Source organism: Plectropomus leopardus, chromosome 16 (genome assembly GCF_008729295.1).
Source record: "Plectropomus leopardus isolate mb chromosome 16, YSFRI_Pleo_2.0, whole genome shotgun sequence".
Taxonomy (NCBI): domain Eukaryota; kingdom Metazoa; phylum Chordata; class Actinopteri; order Perciformes; family Serranidae; genus Plectropomus; species Plectropomus leopardus.
In genome coordinates, this window is record NC_056478.1 from 20,507,583 (window position 1) to 20,526,094 (window position 18,512).

General features: G+C 39.4%; 1 protein-coding gene across 1 annotated transcript; it reads right to left on the reverse strand.

Moving 5' to 3' along the window:
* Positions 1–573: 573 nt before the first annotated feature.
* hadhaa (hydroxyacyl-CoA dehydrogenase trifunctional multienzyme complex subunit alpha a) lies at positions 574–18,212 on the reverse strand. Its single transcript, XM_042503583.1, has 21 exons — positions 18,143–18,212; positions 15,926–15,967; positions 14,379–14,449; positions 14,063–14,196; positions 13,777–13,915; positions 11,888–12,007; positions 11,574–11,676; positions 11,338–11,460; positions 10,606–10,724; positions 9,919–9,975; positions 8,975–9,084; positions 8,735–8,869; positions 8,425–8,596; positions 7,843–7,929; positions 7,141–7,281; positions 6,935–7,003; positions 5,604–5,717; positions 5,360–5,447; positions 3,509–3,617; positions 3,284–3,429; positions 574–1,640 (listed from the first exon to the last, which is right to left on the reverse strand). The coding sequence occupies exons 1-21, from the start codon at positions 18,207–18,209 to the stop codon at positions 1,495–1,497; spliced, it is 2,292 nt and encodes a 763-aa protein (XP_042359517.1). The 5' UTR covers positions 18,210–18,212; the 3' UTR covers positions 574–1,494.
* Positions 18,213–18,512: the final 300 nt, after the last annotated feature.

An 18,512-nucleotide genomic window follows, 5' to 3' on the forward strand; every position in this document is an offset into this window, starting at 1 on the left:
CCAAGAAGTCACAAGATATATATATACATATATTCCTATCCTTGCTTTTCTTTGAAATAAATGATACTGTTATTTTTGGGGGCTCCAGACGGTTAAATGATTGAAACCATGCAGTTAAATGAGAAATGTTTCTTCGATGGAACTGCTTTCAATTTATAGACATCTAAAACTTCACAGGAGGCTTCACAAGACACTTTTTTGTGCAATGTCACATGCTAAAGACATTATTACTGGTTTATTTTTTTACAGTATATTGCCTTTTAATAGCTTATCATGACTTTGATGTGTAAAATTTGAATCTGTACCCAGTAACTATAGTTGTCAGATAATTGCAGTGGAGTAAATTTAACGTAGCATAAAACTAGAATGCTCAAGTAAAGACAAAGTACCTCAAAACTGTACAACACAAGTGACCTCTGTGATTGCATATGATATACTTAACTTTAAGCCTTAATAAAATGTAAACAGGTAAGTTATAACAAAAAAAACATGGCATGAATATTCAAATTAGCCACAGAGACCAACACCATTTAGTTTTTTTGTTCCAAGATGTAAACATTTTTATTTCTGCTGTAAAGTAGGGCATTTGAACATGACTGGCTATGAGGACTGACTCGCTGCTGAAGCCGGCCTCAAGTGGCTGTTCAAAGAACTGCAGTTTTTGGCACTTCTGCTTCAAGTCTTTTCAAAGGAGGCTGGGAAATACTTTTTGATCCCATGAGAGCTTGAGGTGATACACATGCACGATGTACCTGGATCTGCGATGTTGTCCAGTCATGTGCTGTTTTGGTGCGCTATTTTTATCCTCCTTAGGTGCGCTCAGCCTGACAAAACTTTTGTGTACACCCACACTTATAGTGGTGGATATACAGTGGAACATTTGCATATAGAAAGCATGTGTTTACGGTCTTCTATTACAGACTTTTGTTCTACGCTAGTGTGCTAGCTTTTGAGCCTTTCGGCAACTGCAGACCAGATTTCACTGCACATGTGCTGTACCCCAACAGTGTGATGTAATGCAAAACTGCAAATTCTCCTCTTTTGAAACTCCTTGCTTGGCTTCCTTTTTCAGCCTCGGATGTTGCTGCTTGGTAAGAACTTGCTAAAGCTCATGGGTAGTGTAGTTACCCACAATGAACTCTTAACTGAATCAGATGATTTAACGCGAACATTTAATAGTCTCAACAAGTCCACCTCACAGTATCAAAGTGTGACTCCACGCAGTGTCTTCATTTGACTTATTGACAGCCATCATAATAAATAACTATCAGTATGTACAAAAGGACTTAAATACAAAATAAATGACAAAAAGAGACAAAACCACAGTGCACTCCTTCAGTGCACTCTCTCATCTAGTCAAGTTGCATCCTTTTTGCCAGCAGCGTCTGCACTGAGACAGCTGTGGCTTAAACCAGACACACAATGTCATCAAATTGTCATGCTTCATAAAAATACATTAAAAATAGGAATAGTTTTACAAATGTGGGAATTGGATTATTTGTGAAACTTCTTGCTGGGGTCTTTGGCGTGGTCTAGTAGCAGCTGGCAGGGTGCGAATCGGCTGCCGAAAACATCCTCAAAACGCCTCATGATGCCCACAAGACGCTCTGCACCGAATGTGTCTATAAACCTGAACGGACCTGGATGGACATGGCGTCAAAAAACAAAAACAAAAAAGAAAAAGAAAGATTAGCAACACTACAGAGAGAAAATGATCATTGGCAACCTACAAAATTGACTCCATCAGCAGTAGACAATGTCTAACTGAAACATACAAAACTGTTCAAATTTTGTGATCAACTTCCTGTCTCCGTCAGATGGCTGAGAGGACTGGCCAATATCCATATATATATTATATATATATCTTTTTGCCAGCAGCGTCTGCACTGAGACAGCTGTGGCTTAAACCAGACACACCATGTCATCAATCTTTTGTGCTTTTATCTTGTAGAAGGTTCAGTGTATAAACAGATATTTTTTGCTTTGTATTTTTTCACGATACAGAGAGGTTCCTGGCATTAAATTAGGCCGTCTATAAAGTAGAAAAGATGCAAATACTATTGAAATAGGTGCTACATAACCAGAAAAAAAGTTGCTTTTGTACAAGACGTAGAAAACCAGCTTAAATCACTTTTATGTTTATTGTGAATTAGAAAATGGTTAGGGGGGCCACCTAGCACTCTATCAGGAGCCAGATTCAGCCCCAGGTGGGCTGGAAGTTGAGTATTACCACTGTAGAGTCACACACCGTTTAAAGCCAAGGTTATGCTACCTGATGCAGTCAAACAGACCATTTCAGTCCCTTCAGGATTTCGCAGGCTTTTTTGGGGGATTCGCAGTAGCTTTTCTAAAACACTGCAATGCAGGTTGAGTTGTTTTAGGTGTTTTTTTTTTGCAATTAAATTACAGAGGCAAGGTAAAAATGCAAAGACAGTTGTAATTTTTTGGCGTACTTCATTAAATACTGAAGGCAAATTGTTATGGTGAGAATAAAACTGCACAGTTTTGAGTTTGTTATTTATAATACACTGACGTAATCACTAACCTGCATGTTTAATTTCACTCACACTCACACTGTCTCCTCTGTTGTCGATGCATTCAGTCATTCTGTGGGTGTGTTTTGCAGTTTTTGTCAATTAATGTTTGCATTCCACCACATCACTGCACATGTTGCAAGACAGTTTACCCTGCCTTTAGTGCAGGACATCAGGACATTGCCTTACACAGTCTTTAGCAGACATTTTTGTTGGTAAATGTAAGACGTTGGTGGTGCATGTTTGCAATTTTTATTTTTTAGGTTATTTTTTAGGGCTTTTCGACCTTTATTTGACAGAACAGCTACAGCGTCAAAGAGGGAGAGAGAGGGGATGGCATGCAGCAGAGGGCCCAGGTGGGAATTAAACTTGTGGCTGCTGAGGCAAAGACAAAGCCTTTGTACATGGGCCACCCTCTCTACCAGTTAAGCTAGTTGGCGCCTCGCATGTCTGCATCTTTACAACCAGAAACAAGGAAGCGAGTTTGATGCTGTTTTGTGTGGGACTGCTAAGATTTGTGAAAGTGTGATGATTGGTCCAATTTGCAGAAAAGCTGCGTTGCAAAATTGCAATATCGCAAATAATTCACCGGGGTTGGATAAATATATGCTAATGGTTGCGATCAGTACCAATGGAAAATAAACTTGACCAGGACAACCCTAGCCAATAGCAAGCTGGAGTTATCATTACAATTCCACACTTTTGAAGTGTATTATGTGATTCTGGTTCAGGATGTGTGAGAGACCTACCACCAAGGTTGGGAGGGAAGCCGCTACCAAACACGGCTCCAATGTCTCCCTCTACTGGGCTGCTCAGTATTCCCTCCTGGAGACAAAGAACTGCTTCATTTAACATGAGAGACATCATCCGGTACTGGCCGTCAGAGACTGAAACACTGCAACAAACACAGAGGATCATTTTTAGACACAAAGACCATTTGGATGAGTAGATTAGATCACAGGATGTTGTCTTACACTTTATCCGCCACTTTGTATTTATTCACGATTTTTTCAGCTTCAGGATTCACACGCCTCTCTTTCTTTCCATCTTCATAGATATAGAAGCCTTTTCCTGTTTTCCGACCTGCAGTTGATAATAAACACATATTGGACTCAGCGTGTGACAACAGGGTCATGTGAGCATGCAATCACTGACAAAATGCTGTAACAGAACGTTAAATCTAGTCTTTTTTTGGAGTCACTGCCTAAATACAGTTTCTCATTACTTTCCCAATATTTTCTGATGGACAAAAATGGCAATGCTTTGCATAAAATTTAAAATATTTGTAATTTTAGTGTGAATAACTTAACAGAGAAAGCAACTAATATCAGGAGGAAGGTCTGATGATGTATGATATTGATTCAGCTTATAGATTAGTGGCCAGTAACATAACCTGTCTGTTCTCGGACAGTGAGCTTTCTTTTGGAAAAGGAAGCCTGAAGTGCAGTGGACCACATCACAATGTTTGTTTACAACACCTTCTGGGTAGAAAAAACCCCAACGTCACACACGTAAATATGAAATGCTGCTGAGCAAACACTGCTGGTAGATTTGTTTTTATCAAAGCAACATTGTGAAAACATAAGCACGGCAAAAACATCCGCTAAGTTGGACGACCATGTCTAACAATATAACTTTAACATGAGACACAACAACGCACTCACTCATGATTTGACATAGGGTGCTGCATCCGCAAAGCATTTATGATGAAGTAAAGATCAGGAGAGCACAATTGTAATTTTTATGATTGCCACACGGATGTCTCACCGTCTTACACCCCTCTTCAGTGTGTAGGTTGGCAGTGTTACAAAGGAAGTCCACATATGTAAATACTGAACATGTGCAATCTGTGCCTTGAAAAGATTTTAGCTCCTCCTGTTGGGAAGCACTGGTTATTTTTGAAGTCACTACATCTTATAAATAACCCCACCTGTGGGCTTCCTGTGTATAATTGCCCATCTACCTGCTGAAGAAGGGCATCTGGCCCATAATGTCCATGTGGCAATAATAAAAATGATAATCAGAGTGCTGTCCTGAACTTCATTACTTCACTAACTACATATCTTTAAAAGTTGCAGTTAAAGTTTGGGCTGTGCAACGATTATTTTGATGAATATTTTTTGGAACAGAATATTTTTACTGCACTTTTCTTTAAATCAACAGAGCACTTCACTTCCATGTTATGCTGCATTCCTGCCAATTAACCAATTTTAATGTCACAGTGAGTGAAGCTTCTTCTTCACCTGAAGTCAGTGCATCTCCTTCACGCAAAATCTAAATAAAATTGTAACCTACCCAAAAATAAAAGCTAAGTAAAAAATAGATATGCCACCACAAAATGGAATAAAATAAAAATAGCGTATTTGTAGCCAAATGGTTATTTGTTTATTTGTCTGTCCTCTTTTTTTTCTTCTTTTTTTTAAACAGTGGTCACGGTACCGTGACGCACTGCAGCACCGTCGATGTCTGAGTTGACACTGGACGAGGACAGGAATTCAGTGAGATAACATTGGTGATGTTAATCCTTTTGGCCTTTATGCATTCTCTGTACTGCAATCTGTGGTGTTGTTTTAGGTGATTTAACCCTTTAGGACCTGAGGAAATTGGTTTTATTTCTTTTAAAAACATGGGAAGAAAGAAATGAGCAACTTAAGAACACATGGCCCAGAAATTAACAAAAAAATGAGTAAAAGGTTATATGAAAATTACCTGAAAATAAGCAAAAAAAACTGGGGCTGGATCTTAAAACCACACATTAGTTGTATGAATAAATAGATGGGAAAGAAATTACAATGTTAAAGATTATTTTCTTATTAAAGTTTTACCTAAGAAGCCACTCGCCACCATATCCTTTGCCAGCATTAGGCCGATGTCTCCTCCTTTAACACGATAGCCGTGGGCTTCGTTCAAAGGCTGCAAAGCAAGCACACACATTGATATTAGTGTAATGTGTTGTGATAGTAATTATTTTCTCAAAAATCAGCTCGAAGAGATACAGAATTGCATTCAAAGGCAGACCATGTAAATTCAACAATGCATGCCATGACCCGAATGCCTCGGCAACATTACCTTTATCAAGTTTACCACCAGATCAGCTCCAACTTCATCACTCAGCACCGTCAGGCCCACAGGATAACCGAAGCTCGTTGTAAAACTGTCAAGTCCTTTTATCCCCACTCCCTCCTATGACACAAAGAGGTCAGAGACGTTATAGGTCATTTTGAGGCTGTTATCTGTCAGTTGTCCATATATGGAGAACTTGCTTTTGAAGATCATCGGGTGGTGTGATTGAGCCTGGAAAGAAAGAGCCTGGAAAAGCAGGACAGGTGATCTCTCTTTTGTCAGTGAGTTGTGGTTCTATATTTCCCTCAGAGAGGACTCATTTGGAGCAGGGTTTCCTGAATGGTGGGTTGTGGGTTCATTGTGAATGGACCGCAAGTGACTTGTGAATGTGTCAAGTTTGTAAAAAAACACACTTTACTTTGAAGTGCGGTGAATTCCGCGATTTTTTAAAAATTTATTTAAGTACAGTTTCATTTTTTTAGATCAAATTCTGTGAGTATTTACATTTTGTGAAATAAGATTGAATATGTGGAAATTTATCTTGTATCTCGATCTAATGACTATGCAGAAATCTGGACCCGTTGGGAACAGTTGGGAACTACTGATTTAGAAGATTTTGCATAATGTTATGGTGTTTAAAGATCTCAATTGCTGCATTTAGGGCCTGTCTACCCATATACAGATATTTTTTTAAAATAGATATTTTCCCCCTCTGTAAAACCTTTTTTAAAAAATCCACTTTGGTTTTAGAAAACATCTCCCCCCACATTAGAAAGCAAAAATGATACCAAATGCTTCCCGGCATCAGCTGTCTTCAGCTCAGACTCTAAGCATCACACAGGTAGGATAGTGTCTCGGATAACGATACGTTTTTAAGAACACCTAAGCTTACTGGAGATCTCGTCGCTGTTGATTCACATTCGATATTAGGACGAAGGAGCTCACTTGAAGATATGAGTAAAGCTCTGGACATGTACACGTTTTACTTCATCTACCAAGTGACAACAATCCCACTCTGGAATCTTTTTCCATCATCTGCTGGTTCGACTGGGTCTGATTCAAAACTGTAATTTCTGGCAAACTTAAATCCGTGGATGCTGAGGTTGAGCAAATAACATTGGGACAGCTCTGTTCCTCAATGGGGTTGTGCAGCAAAACTAAGTTTGAGAGTAAAGTAGTTGTTAGACCAAGCAGGGCTAACAAAAGGTAAACACATCTGTAATCTGCCATTATTTTGAGATGTAATCCAGAAGAAAGTAAAAACAACTTTTGTTATTTTCAAGGTGGCCTGATATCCTACCATTCCTGAATAGGAGAGAGGAGAGTCCTTTACTTACCGTTAAAAGGACTGCGGCTTCTGAAAGCAAGAGGTAGAAGCAGCGATTGACGTAAAAGCCTGGACTATCCTGTGATCCAGGGGGTCAGCAGCACAGAGACAGAGAGAGAGAGAGAATGAGACACAACCCAAACAAACATGCCAAAGGATTAATACGATAGTAATAGTCAAAAATGTTGCTTTAAGTACACTTTCAGAGTTGCTCACCTTGACAATGATGGGTACCTTGCCCTGTTTGAGGCCCAAAGTGACAGCTGAGGCCAAAGTGTCTTTAGATGTCTCATCTGTAGTGATGATCTCCATCAGCGGCATCTTGTCCACCGGGGAGAAATAGTGCATGCCAATCACCTGCAAATGTGCATGCATACACAGGTAAATCCACAAAGTTTATTTCAGAAATGTCTTTATATACCCCACATTGAGGCTATTGTTGCTGCTAAAAGCCTTAAAGGAATACTCCACACCCCAAATGGCCATTTGTACATCAATTACTTGCACACATTGACACCAACAGAAATTTTACCTCACTGAACACACACAGAGCTGCTGGTCTGCCACTGACTCAGTCAGTCGGTTTGTGTTATTTTGTGACTTTGGTGAATCTGAAGTAAGCAGGGTTGAAAATTAGCACCAACCAAATGCTGCTAAAATATGCAAGTGGCTGCTAGAATTGCTTTACTCACCAGCCAAAAAAACTAGTAATCTATTTGGGTGGCTGGTAGGGTTAGGGTTAGAAAAAAAATTAGGAAATCCAAAATGAATTTCAAATTCTGGAATAAACCTCTTAAAACAGTGAGGTCACACAATAACACAAACAAACTAAATGACAGGCAGCCATAGATCAGCAGATCTTGTGTTCAGCAAGATAATGAGTGACGAATAAAACTGTTTGGGGTAAGTCTGTCTGACCTTTTCAGGGCGTTTGCTGACAGCTGCGATATCCTTGACGAGCAGAGTCGAGGTGTTGGTGGCAACAATGCAGTCGGGAGAGATCACCTGAGGAAGAAGACGGAGAAGGTCAAAACCATGCACAAACAGTAGATTACCAGTTGTTCAGAGGTAATCTGATCAGATTGGGTCAAATGTTGAAACTGGGTTGTTCAAAAGAAGAAAAAAAAGATTCTGAAGTCAGATTAGATCATGTAATCCAGTCTTGGTTCTGATGTGGATCAAACCATCATTATGTGTTGTCAGGATAGTCTTGATCCCAGCTGAACAAGAAAGGTGAATTTCAGGGACAGAATGTAATAAATCTTTCATGTTAGTCAAATACACAAACATTTAATTATATTTTGCACTTGATTTGTTTAACCATTACTTTGATAAAATAGCCATTCGGACTGAAGCAAAAAAAAAAAAGTATGTTGTCCCCATTAAATAATTCAAAGTTTATGGCATTAAGAGTTCAAAGTACAGTTAAAAGCCATTTATACAAACTCTGGAACTGAAAGTCTTTTAAAGGGAAATTCCAGCGGCTGAGATTGTACTCACCTCTTCCACCTCCTTTAGGATTTTGCGTTTCACGTCGAGCTTCTCGAACACGGCCTCCACCACCATGTCAGCATTCTGGAAACCAGCGTAGTCGAGCTGGACTGAGAGATTTGACATCTTGGCGTCACGCTCAAATGACGTTAAGGTTCTCCTCTTCACTTTTGCGTTGAAACTGATGACAAAGTGGAGACTTTTTTAAGAGTGACACTTCAAAGATGATCCCATTTCATACCTCTGAGTTGTTGTGAAAGCAACATGCCTTTGTATTTTTAAGGTAATGACAAAATGTTAATCTGCATGAGCATCTTACCTGTCGTAGCACTTGTCATGTGCCTTGCTGATATTCTCCTCTTTGTTGTCCATCAGGACGGTAGTCACGCCTTTATCGATTGACACCTGGGCTATGCCAGTACCCATCATTCCTGCACCCAGGACCGCCAGCCTCCTGACACACAAAAAACACAGTACAGTCTTACTGCTGATAATGAGGCAGTACAGCAGATGTTTGGTATGCTATTGAAAACATATCACCCCTGATTAAAGCTCTTACTTTACTTCCTTCTCCGAGGTCCCAACTTTGTTCCTCCTGCAAGTCACCTGGCCATGGTACAGGCCAGTCAGAGCTTTGCACTCTGAGGTCACTGCCAGCTTCCCAAAGTTCTGTGTAAGAGGCAAAAATAGACTAAAAAAGGTGCTCAAAGAGAGACCGAGCAGGGACCCCTACTACATGCATTGCATGACATTGACTTGCACTTTGAGATAATTCTCTGAATGTTTTCGTAGGTTTGCGTTGGCAGCAGTTGTAACATGGCTAGGTGCATTATCCTCGCCCTCTGCACTTTCATCGGTGGTTTCTGAGGTAGACGGTGAGTCAGAGTCTCTTGCTCGAAAAGTTACAAAAAAATCCTTTATGGCTCACAAGAATGTCTGTGCACTTGGAATAATAAAACAGCTAATCCATGAAAGGCAAATATATTTCAGCACGATGTAAATGTGAGCTTACGCTGTTATGGATTTGTGCCGCACAGTCATTTAGTGTTAGCTAGCTAACATGATTCCACAAGGTTTCGTGGGTAACAGTTGGGTATTTTTAAGTTGATCTATCTTTTCTAATAATATGTTAGCTTCATGTTAATGTGTATTTTAAGACATGGATTTAGTTTTGAAAAAAAAACAACAAGAAAAAAACTTAAATTATCAAATAATAATTTTTCTCCCCCCTGCAGTAACTCTGAGGACACCTGAGGGGTCGTGGATCCCCTGTTAAAGAAAGAGGGACTAGAATACAGCTGACGCAAATAGTCTCCAGCTGAATGATCGATTGCAATTAATTTTTTTTTCATTGTTGTTGTGAGAGAGTCAGGGCCATGCTTATGGACTTTTAATTGAAACCTGGCAGCTTGATTGTTAGTTGTAGAATATACCGGTCACTGTTTTGTGGAGAAAACATACAACCGAGGAGAAGAAATTCAGTCACATTCTTCAGAGACTCACCTGAGCTTCGGCCAGATAACCTGCCTCTCTGCCCTGCTCCACTCCAGTCTTGACACACTACACAAACAGAAGACAGAAAGTGACTCACACATGACAGAGCTCATACAGACATTAGAAAATGAAATTCAAGGACTTTCAAGTACTTTTTAAAATACTGTTTTCCTTTATATCACATCATTTACTTTTATAAATAAAAGTAAATGATGTGATCAATGTCTCTCGTGGGTTTCACACACATTAATTTATTTTTGGCATCCCACTACAATTAAAACATCTGTCGGCAGGTTTTGATTTTCTGTTTTTGGAGCTGGACACGTCAATAGGTGCACTGTTGTAATACATATACTGTTTTGTTTTAAGTTTCAGTTATTCACTGCACCACACTCTCGGAGTGCAGATCGTACTCTGGGCTCCCCCCCAGAGATGGTTGGGGTTTTAAGTGTGGAGAAAAGCAAAAGCAAGCTACGATGTCCAGCAGAACATCACTGAGGTGGGAAACAAAGGAGAAGGAGGGCAAATTGCAGAGGTGCAAGGCAGTACCATGTCAGATTGTGATTGTGAGCAATTTAATAATGACTTAATGAAACAAACTCTGGTCAAAATATACAGCACTTGTGGTTTATTTGAATGTCTCAAATTTCAAGCACCATGTGCAAATGGGCATGGGTTTATCTATCAGTTCCTTACCTCAATGATTTTTCCAGGAGCAGGGTAGGCCCCTCTAGTCTCTTTCTGGACCTTCTCACTGACAGTTTTAAAAATCTTCTTCCTTACTGGACCCAGGCCCATCGCTGTGTCCTGAAGCTCTGCACAGACACACAATAAAAATGTACAGATGTGGGTCATTTACATTTTTAAGGTTTATTTAGAGGCTGACTGGACAAAAAGACATATATTATCAGTGTATATGTTGGTCAGTGGGTAACAACAAAATGCAAAAGAGCAGAGATTTTCAAAGTCTCAAAATGCTAGCCCATGCTCATATTCTTTATGAAATAGAGTTGTTGCTTTAGGGGATGTTAACAGCAGTAGTTACTATGGATTCAAGCTATGCTGTAGGCTACAAAATACCATTTGTTTTAAACTAGAATTGCTACTTCACAGTTGTATGCCTCTGCAAACCAGTTACGTTGCATTTACAGTCTATATCCATTTTTGTGAAAACTTGGATGCTTCACACATATATTCCTCCCCACCTGCGCAGGAGATCTATACAACCAGCACAGTTTCAAGGTGGACACCCAAGATTAGTGTCACCCATGCAGCATCTGAACAAATGTCTCCCCTTCTTTTCTTAATATATGACATGAAAAATAATGGCCATTAAAGTGTTTTTGCAGAACATTATGATGTCATAGTGAAGTCTTGGCACAGCCAAAAGTGAGCAGCGAGATCTAATGTGAACCAGGCTTCACTCACTCTGCATGAGGCTCTTCTCCTTTGTGAGAGGAATTTTCTTGTTGGCGATTCCTTTGGCTACACCCACTGCAACTTCCTCAAGGTATGCAATAGTGCTCTCCTCTGCAGGCTTCGTACCCGGACCTGTGGTAAATGGTCACAGAGTTTAATCCTGCCACCCGCGCCTCGAGGAGCACATCACAGAAGATTACAACAGTGTAGTTACGCAATCGAGAAATGCCACATGCAGAACGTACCCACAGGGTCCACAAGCTGGTGAACGAGACCCATCTTTTTGGCTTTATCTGCCTTGATGTTCCTGCCTGTCAGCATCATGTCCAATGCGTCAGGGAGACCCACCTACAAAAACACATAAACACACACACAAAGCTAATATCCCCCCAAGTGAGGCCCTTGACCTTAATATACTCCTGTGTAACTCTGTATCCTTTAAGACAAGACTGTGGCAGTGCTTTCAAACATTAACTGAATAACTGATTAATATCAGTGTGTGTGTGTGTGTGTGTGTGTGTGTGTGTGTGTGTGTGTGTGTGCGTGTGTGTGTACGTACCATTTTAGGCAATCTCTGAGTGCCACCTGCTCCAGGCAGCAGTCCCAGCTTGACCTCTGGTGTCCCCAGGATCGTGTTTTTGCTTTTTGTAGCGATTCGATACTGGCAGGCTATTGCAAACTACAGAAAGGACACAAAATACGGACTTAGTGAACAAACCTTAAAGGGATACTTCACCAGCTTTGTATCAGAACAATGTGGGTGGTATGTGTAGATGAACTGTGGGAAACTTCCCTCCATTTAACCAGTGCCTAGATATCTCTCCTCCCCCCACCGTGAAACTTGTGAAATACCTCATCCGGTGGAGTTTTACTCTCGAGCTGTTGCTCAAACTACAGGCAGAAATTCAAACTAAAGGCTGTACCTCCTCATTTTTGTATTGCCCGCCAACTGCCGCCACCAAGGACACAAAGAGTATCCAGCCAATAGAGAAACAGACGCGCCCTTCTCTCTCTCTTTCTCTCTCAAACTAGGCTGCCATGATCGAATATAAATCAGGGTTATGTTACTGCGTTGCCTGTTTCTCTCCTCAAATGTTTTCAGAAACATTTTTTAGCTTACAGTTCAACTGTAATATGAGATCTGTCCAGTCGCCATTGTTTCACACTTTACAGTTCACATTAACTCACCCGCCAGAGGGACTGCTCATTGGTTTGGCGCGCTGCATTCTTATAGCTGTAGGTTTTCTACCTCTTTTCTCTGGTCATGTAGCACCAGTTTCAAAAGTATTTGCCTCTTTCTATTGCAGAGATGGACAAGTTTTATGTGAGGACCCTCTTTATATTGGTAAAATACTTCCATAAGCTGAAAACACACTGCTGCTGCTGCTGCTAAACCTCATGTGACGCGTGCCAAGTGTTGCCCCTTGCACCAATACGAAGCGTTATGCTGAAGAAATTATGACTATTTTTCTTATAGTAAAAGATCCGAGTTCTCCTTCTACCTCTGCATTAGCTTGACATCCGGTGTGGACACGCACTACTTGAACATGATTTCTCACCTGAAAAACTATGGCTCGCTACGCAAAATCTTAAACAATGATGTGATTGTGGGTCTTATACCTGGGGAGATTTCTTGACATCCTCATCCATTCTTTGACACACACAAGGGACAGTGAGAGCAAAAACTGAGGAGAGGAATCGAGCCTGGATGTAGAAGCAGTGTGTATTTTTCAGGGGCAGAGAGACTGGAAATAAGGCAGTGGTGTCAGGTCAGGGTTTCCTACACATTAATTTATTTGTGGTGGGCCTAAATTAAATCACCCGCTGCCACAAATAGATTTTTGGAGCTGGACTGTTAATTACGGGTGCTACTGGAATATATATACTGTCTGGTTATTTAAAGTGCACAGAGACTGTGCAGCAGAACATCAGCTGCAATAAAAGTGAAAAACTCAACCATTCATTCTTCTGGGTCTAAACGTTTGCTTTGACTTACAAACATCTACCAACAGCTCCTCCCATCCACTGATGTGATCAGATAAGCTGTGAAGCGATCTACAGATCAGTTATCCCCACTACAATGAAAAACTGCTGTGTAAAAAAAAGAGTGACAACACAGAATGATATAATTATATAATGATTTTTTTAAAAAAAGAAAGAAAAACTAACCCTGCCATTGTAAGCTACTGCCACATATACACTGTCATTCTGTGAGAAACACTGGATGTAGTGGGAAGTGGCGAGTCCACAAGCACCAACACACGCCTGTCCACCACCAGTGTAGGTGATGTAAAAAAATAAAAACGGTGACTGTTTTGACGTGCAATTTTCACAACTGTGTGCTCTGGCTTTCATTCACATAAGCAGCATTTTTCACAACTAATCTGGTTCGTCCTGTCGCACGCACATGTACGCGCTTGCACACACAGACACATGTTGTCATCATACCTCGAGGCCTCCACCTAGGCAGGAGCCATTGATGGCAGCAACAATAGGGATAGGAGACTTCTCAATCTTCTCAAGCATCTTCTGACCTTCCTGAGAGAGACGGGTGACTTCCTCACTGCTCTTACAGGACTGGATCATACTAAAAGCAAAGAAAGAAAGAGTGTCAGTAACACACATTTAATTAAGTATTCCTGCATTTCAGGAAGTGTGATGTGTGAAAATCACTGGAGTGAATTTCCTCTGGTTCAAACCTCATACAAATTTAGTCAAGTGTTCATCAACCTACTTGATATCTGCTCCTGCGATGAAGCAGCCAGGCTTGCTGGAGATCAAGACGGCACTTTTCACTGCACTGTTCGACCAGATCTCCCCCATCACCTCTATCAGCTCACTCTTTAACTGCACCGACAGTGTGTTCACCTGCAAATCCACCGACACATGCACACACTCTGATTAATCGCGTCACAGCTGTCAGTGAGAGACTGAGACACACACAGGTAGTCAAGACTGTCACAAACATAGTGTCTCTTCCTGATACGTATGTATGTGCTGTTTTATACTCTCCTTCATAAACACACACACCCACACATACACAAACTCACTTTGGCTTTTGGATCATTGAGTCGTATAACTGCCACATCGTCCTTGAGCTCATAGCTGACGTGTGTTCGAGCTTGATGGGGAGAAAAAGATGAGAGAGCGTCAGACAGAGGGCTACCAGTATTGTATTATGCTAATTTCTGCTTGTTTATCATTATCCATTGATAATATTAGCATAAATACCACAAAGACACTTGAACAATGTCTTTGCTCAAGGACATTTGGACATGTAAGGGACTGTTGGAACAGGAAGAGCCTCATAAACCGGCCTTTTAACGGCTGAAATGCAACTACATGAAAGTAAATGTTTTAAAGCCTAAATCTGTGTTTAGCCAGAACTCTAACAGTGAAAATCCTGTTAAACTGCTGTTAGCCAATTTTCAAAATCAGATGCCTAAAATAACATGACAATTTTTCCACTTTGTTAGCATGCAAGTCACACATTAGCAACAATGCCGAGAAATTAGAATAACAAAATGCCACAACCATCGCCAGCATAAAAAAGACTGCTTTCCAAGATGGCTTAACAGTACTTGTTTCTTCAACAACACATTTTGCTATTATCTTCACAATTTTTAAAACGGAATTTTTTGACACCTTGCTAACAGATTTTTAAGCATATATCTATATATATATATATATATATATCTATATTATATATCTATGTATAGAGATATATATTCAGTTTAAATTGAAAACATGTAATTAAAAAAACATGATTAATATAAATTAACTTGAAATTCTGTGAATAATTGCAATTAAAAAATAATTAATTATATTGATCGATTAATCATTCACTAAAAAAAACAGACATGGCTACAATTGAAGCTTCCAAGCAAGTTTGATGCTGTCAAATATTTGAATTTGAGGGCAGAAGCTACTGTTCAAATAAATGACTGAGCAAAAACTGCAGTAACTTTAAGTAGTCCTGAGTAACAAACTAATATCCAACCAGGATTTAAATTCTGATAAATAGTAAACCTCAGCTAATGAAAGTGCTTCAATACATGATTTATCATGGCGACTGTCCCACAATTTAAGTTAATTCTCTGGAACAAAAAAAACAAAAGTTTATCTCATCTCAGGGTTAACTGACTCAGAGTTAGCCACTCTCTGAATCAGGGCATAGGTAATGGATGTTAACAATACAGGTTTTAAAGAATTTGCTTTGCAAATGTTTCAGAAGAGGGAAAAAGCGTTCAGCCTGTCCGTTAGGCCTCCAGGCTCCTTCTCTGAGTAAACACTGCATGCAAACACAACTTCTGTTATTACTGGGAAACTCCACAGGGCATCTTTTAGTCAGTTGTTACACTTTATTGACAATACGAAAGTTTATCTGCACTTACACAAGACGGGAGATTTAACAGAAGGCTAAACTAATTGCCACAAGCTTGATAGAACAGGATATTCACCAACTTAAGACATCTTAACTTAAGACACATCTTAAAATAATTCCCACAAAATGGCCCGGTATTAATAAATCAGTCTGACCCCTTTAGTGAATTTACTGTATATCAAATGGACCAACTGCCATCAAGCTCCTATTTACCTGCTAATGATGACGACACTGAGAGGCCTCGGCTGGCCTGACCTAAAAAAAGAGAGAGAGACACAGTGAGAACCCTGAATGGCTTTGCACAAGCAAGAAGCTAGAGTGACCCGTGAGCTTCCTTTGGGACCCCCGACCCTAACATCACTGTCAGTGCAGATGGTGTCAATAAAGCTCAGATCAAAACAGTAGACATATTAGATAATGTCAGAGCATGTCATTATTTGTATCATTGGTTAAAAGGTTTTGGGTTTTTTTTATGTGAATAATACCCATTCTCCCCTTTTAAATAGCTTGTTTTATCCAATCAACAGTCCAAATCACAAAGATATTTAATTAATAATAATATAAAATTTTTAAAATGACTAATTGTTGATGAAATTACTGTTTAAACAAAAAGTTCCCACAGTTGGTAGTCAGAACAACTGTAAACACTGGTAAAATGTAACTATAACTACTACTACTACAACTACTAAGTACGTTAACTACTAACGGAGTATTTCCATTTTTGCAGCTTCATACTTCTAATCCATTACACTTTGAACTACATTTATTTGACAACTTTAGTGACTTTTCAGATTTGAATTAGGATGTATTATCACAAGTTACGCAATCCATCAATATATAAACTAATTGAAGTGACGCACACATGAATGCACAAGTAATGAAAATAATAATTATTATTATTATTAAAGTATTTTTGTTTTTCGCTGAGGTAGAGAGATTAACTTTTTTGTTTTTGTTTGTAACAGTGTATTTTTGATACTTTTGTTTATCCCACATCCTACTGACTCGAGCACCCGCAGATTACAGAAGTACAGGCTCCAAAAGTATCAGTTTGTTCCTAATGACTTGACAAAATTTTCTGTTTTGAGTGCTTTTTAAAGGTAACAATCAAAAGCATCCAACTGTGCCTATGCTGTTGTAAAAGGCAGAAATTTTAAAGAGCTCATGTTTGCACTCAGCAGTCAGTTCAGTTCAGTCATTTTTACAGATTTCCTCATGTGCGCTGTTGACAATCCTAAATACTGCTCTTCACAAAGGTAAGATGATGTTTAAAGTCAGAAATATACTAAATCGTGTCAGAAAAAAGTGCTTTATGACCATTGAAATGATCAGTTCAAGAAAAACTCCACCTGCTGCTGGGGACATTCAACACTCAGCTGGAAAATTAACTCAAACGCTGTTACCTTTGTTCCCAAACAGAAACAACAAGCAAATCTTTGCTCCTCATGTCAGATATTTGTCCTAAGCATACAGTACCATTAATTTTGGTCCCCCAAAATAGGACAGACCACCCACAGACATAATTTCTAAATCTCAAGTAATAATTGGAATTTCAAAAGGACTGTTAAACAATTGTTATAATGTTAGGAAAGTTAGGAAACCTTTCTGGTCCCGTTACATTTCTTTGAGATGTTGCGAGATGTCCTTTTACCTTGGACTGTATTGTTCATGTGGTTTCTTAAATACAAGCCCTGAAGTAACTCTATGGTGCTTATTATACAAGTGCTTTTACACCTCATTCCATTGCTTGATATGTATATTGAAATCTGGATCGACTTTTGATTTGAAGAGAAGGGAAAAAAGGGTTTTGAATGACTTTTTTTCAATTACTTTACACAAAAATGACCCTGGCTGGTTTCACCACATAAAAAATGTTTGATTGAAATGACTGAAAACTATGCTACTAGAGTCAAAGAAAATTAAGCAAACCTTTAAGCAGCAAAGCAGCAATTTTTATTGAAGAAGAACACGTTTTCGTTTTAAACAATGTCCAAATTAAGTGTAACTTTCCTAAATTTATAATGATCATTTTTTGGCGGATGACTTTAATTGATGACTAATAGCTACGTTTTGAGAATAACTAAGTTAACATTTTGCTATCTTGGTTGTGTCTCACGGTAATTTATTCTTAACGACATTTGAATGAAGTGGATTACACAGCCATGGGCCTCAACAAAACTGTAGTTTTTAACTACTGAAAATAGCCACAGTTCATTAGCAGTATAATTTCACTTTTTTTTCAGTTTAAATGGAAAACAACTCAAGTTTGAAGCCAGCTGCTGACAAAAGGTAACGTACAATTTCAACAATATCTCTATGAAAACAGGTGTAACAAATGATGCTATCACCGTGGGAACTGTCTTCAAGAATAAAAATATAATAATAAAACATAAATTATGAACAAATTATTGTTAACGTCGGAACACATACCTGACAGTAAAGGATATTTTCTGGTTGCAAACTTGGAAAAAACTCCGGCTGCACGAGCAACTGCCATCTTCACTTGAGCCTCTCAACTCAACTACCTGTCCGACACACCGGCGCGCGCTCATATTAAATATTCCGACCGCTGGGGGCGCACGAGTGCCAACTACAAGATAAGGACCCCAAAACACGCTGGCTGAAATAGTGCTGTAGCATAAAACGTTCTTGTACTGACACTTTTATCCTTCATTTGTGAGAAATGATATTAAATATATGTTAATTCTGTCATCGATATGCAAAAGAGATCTTAAAAACAAGGTACGGTATGCAGGTACTGATTGTTGTCCGTGTTGTTTATCATCAGGCATTACTTCTG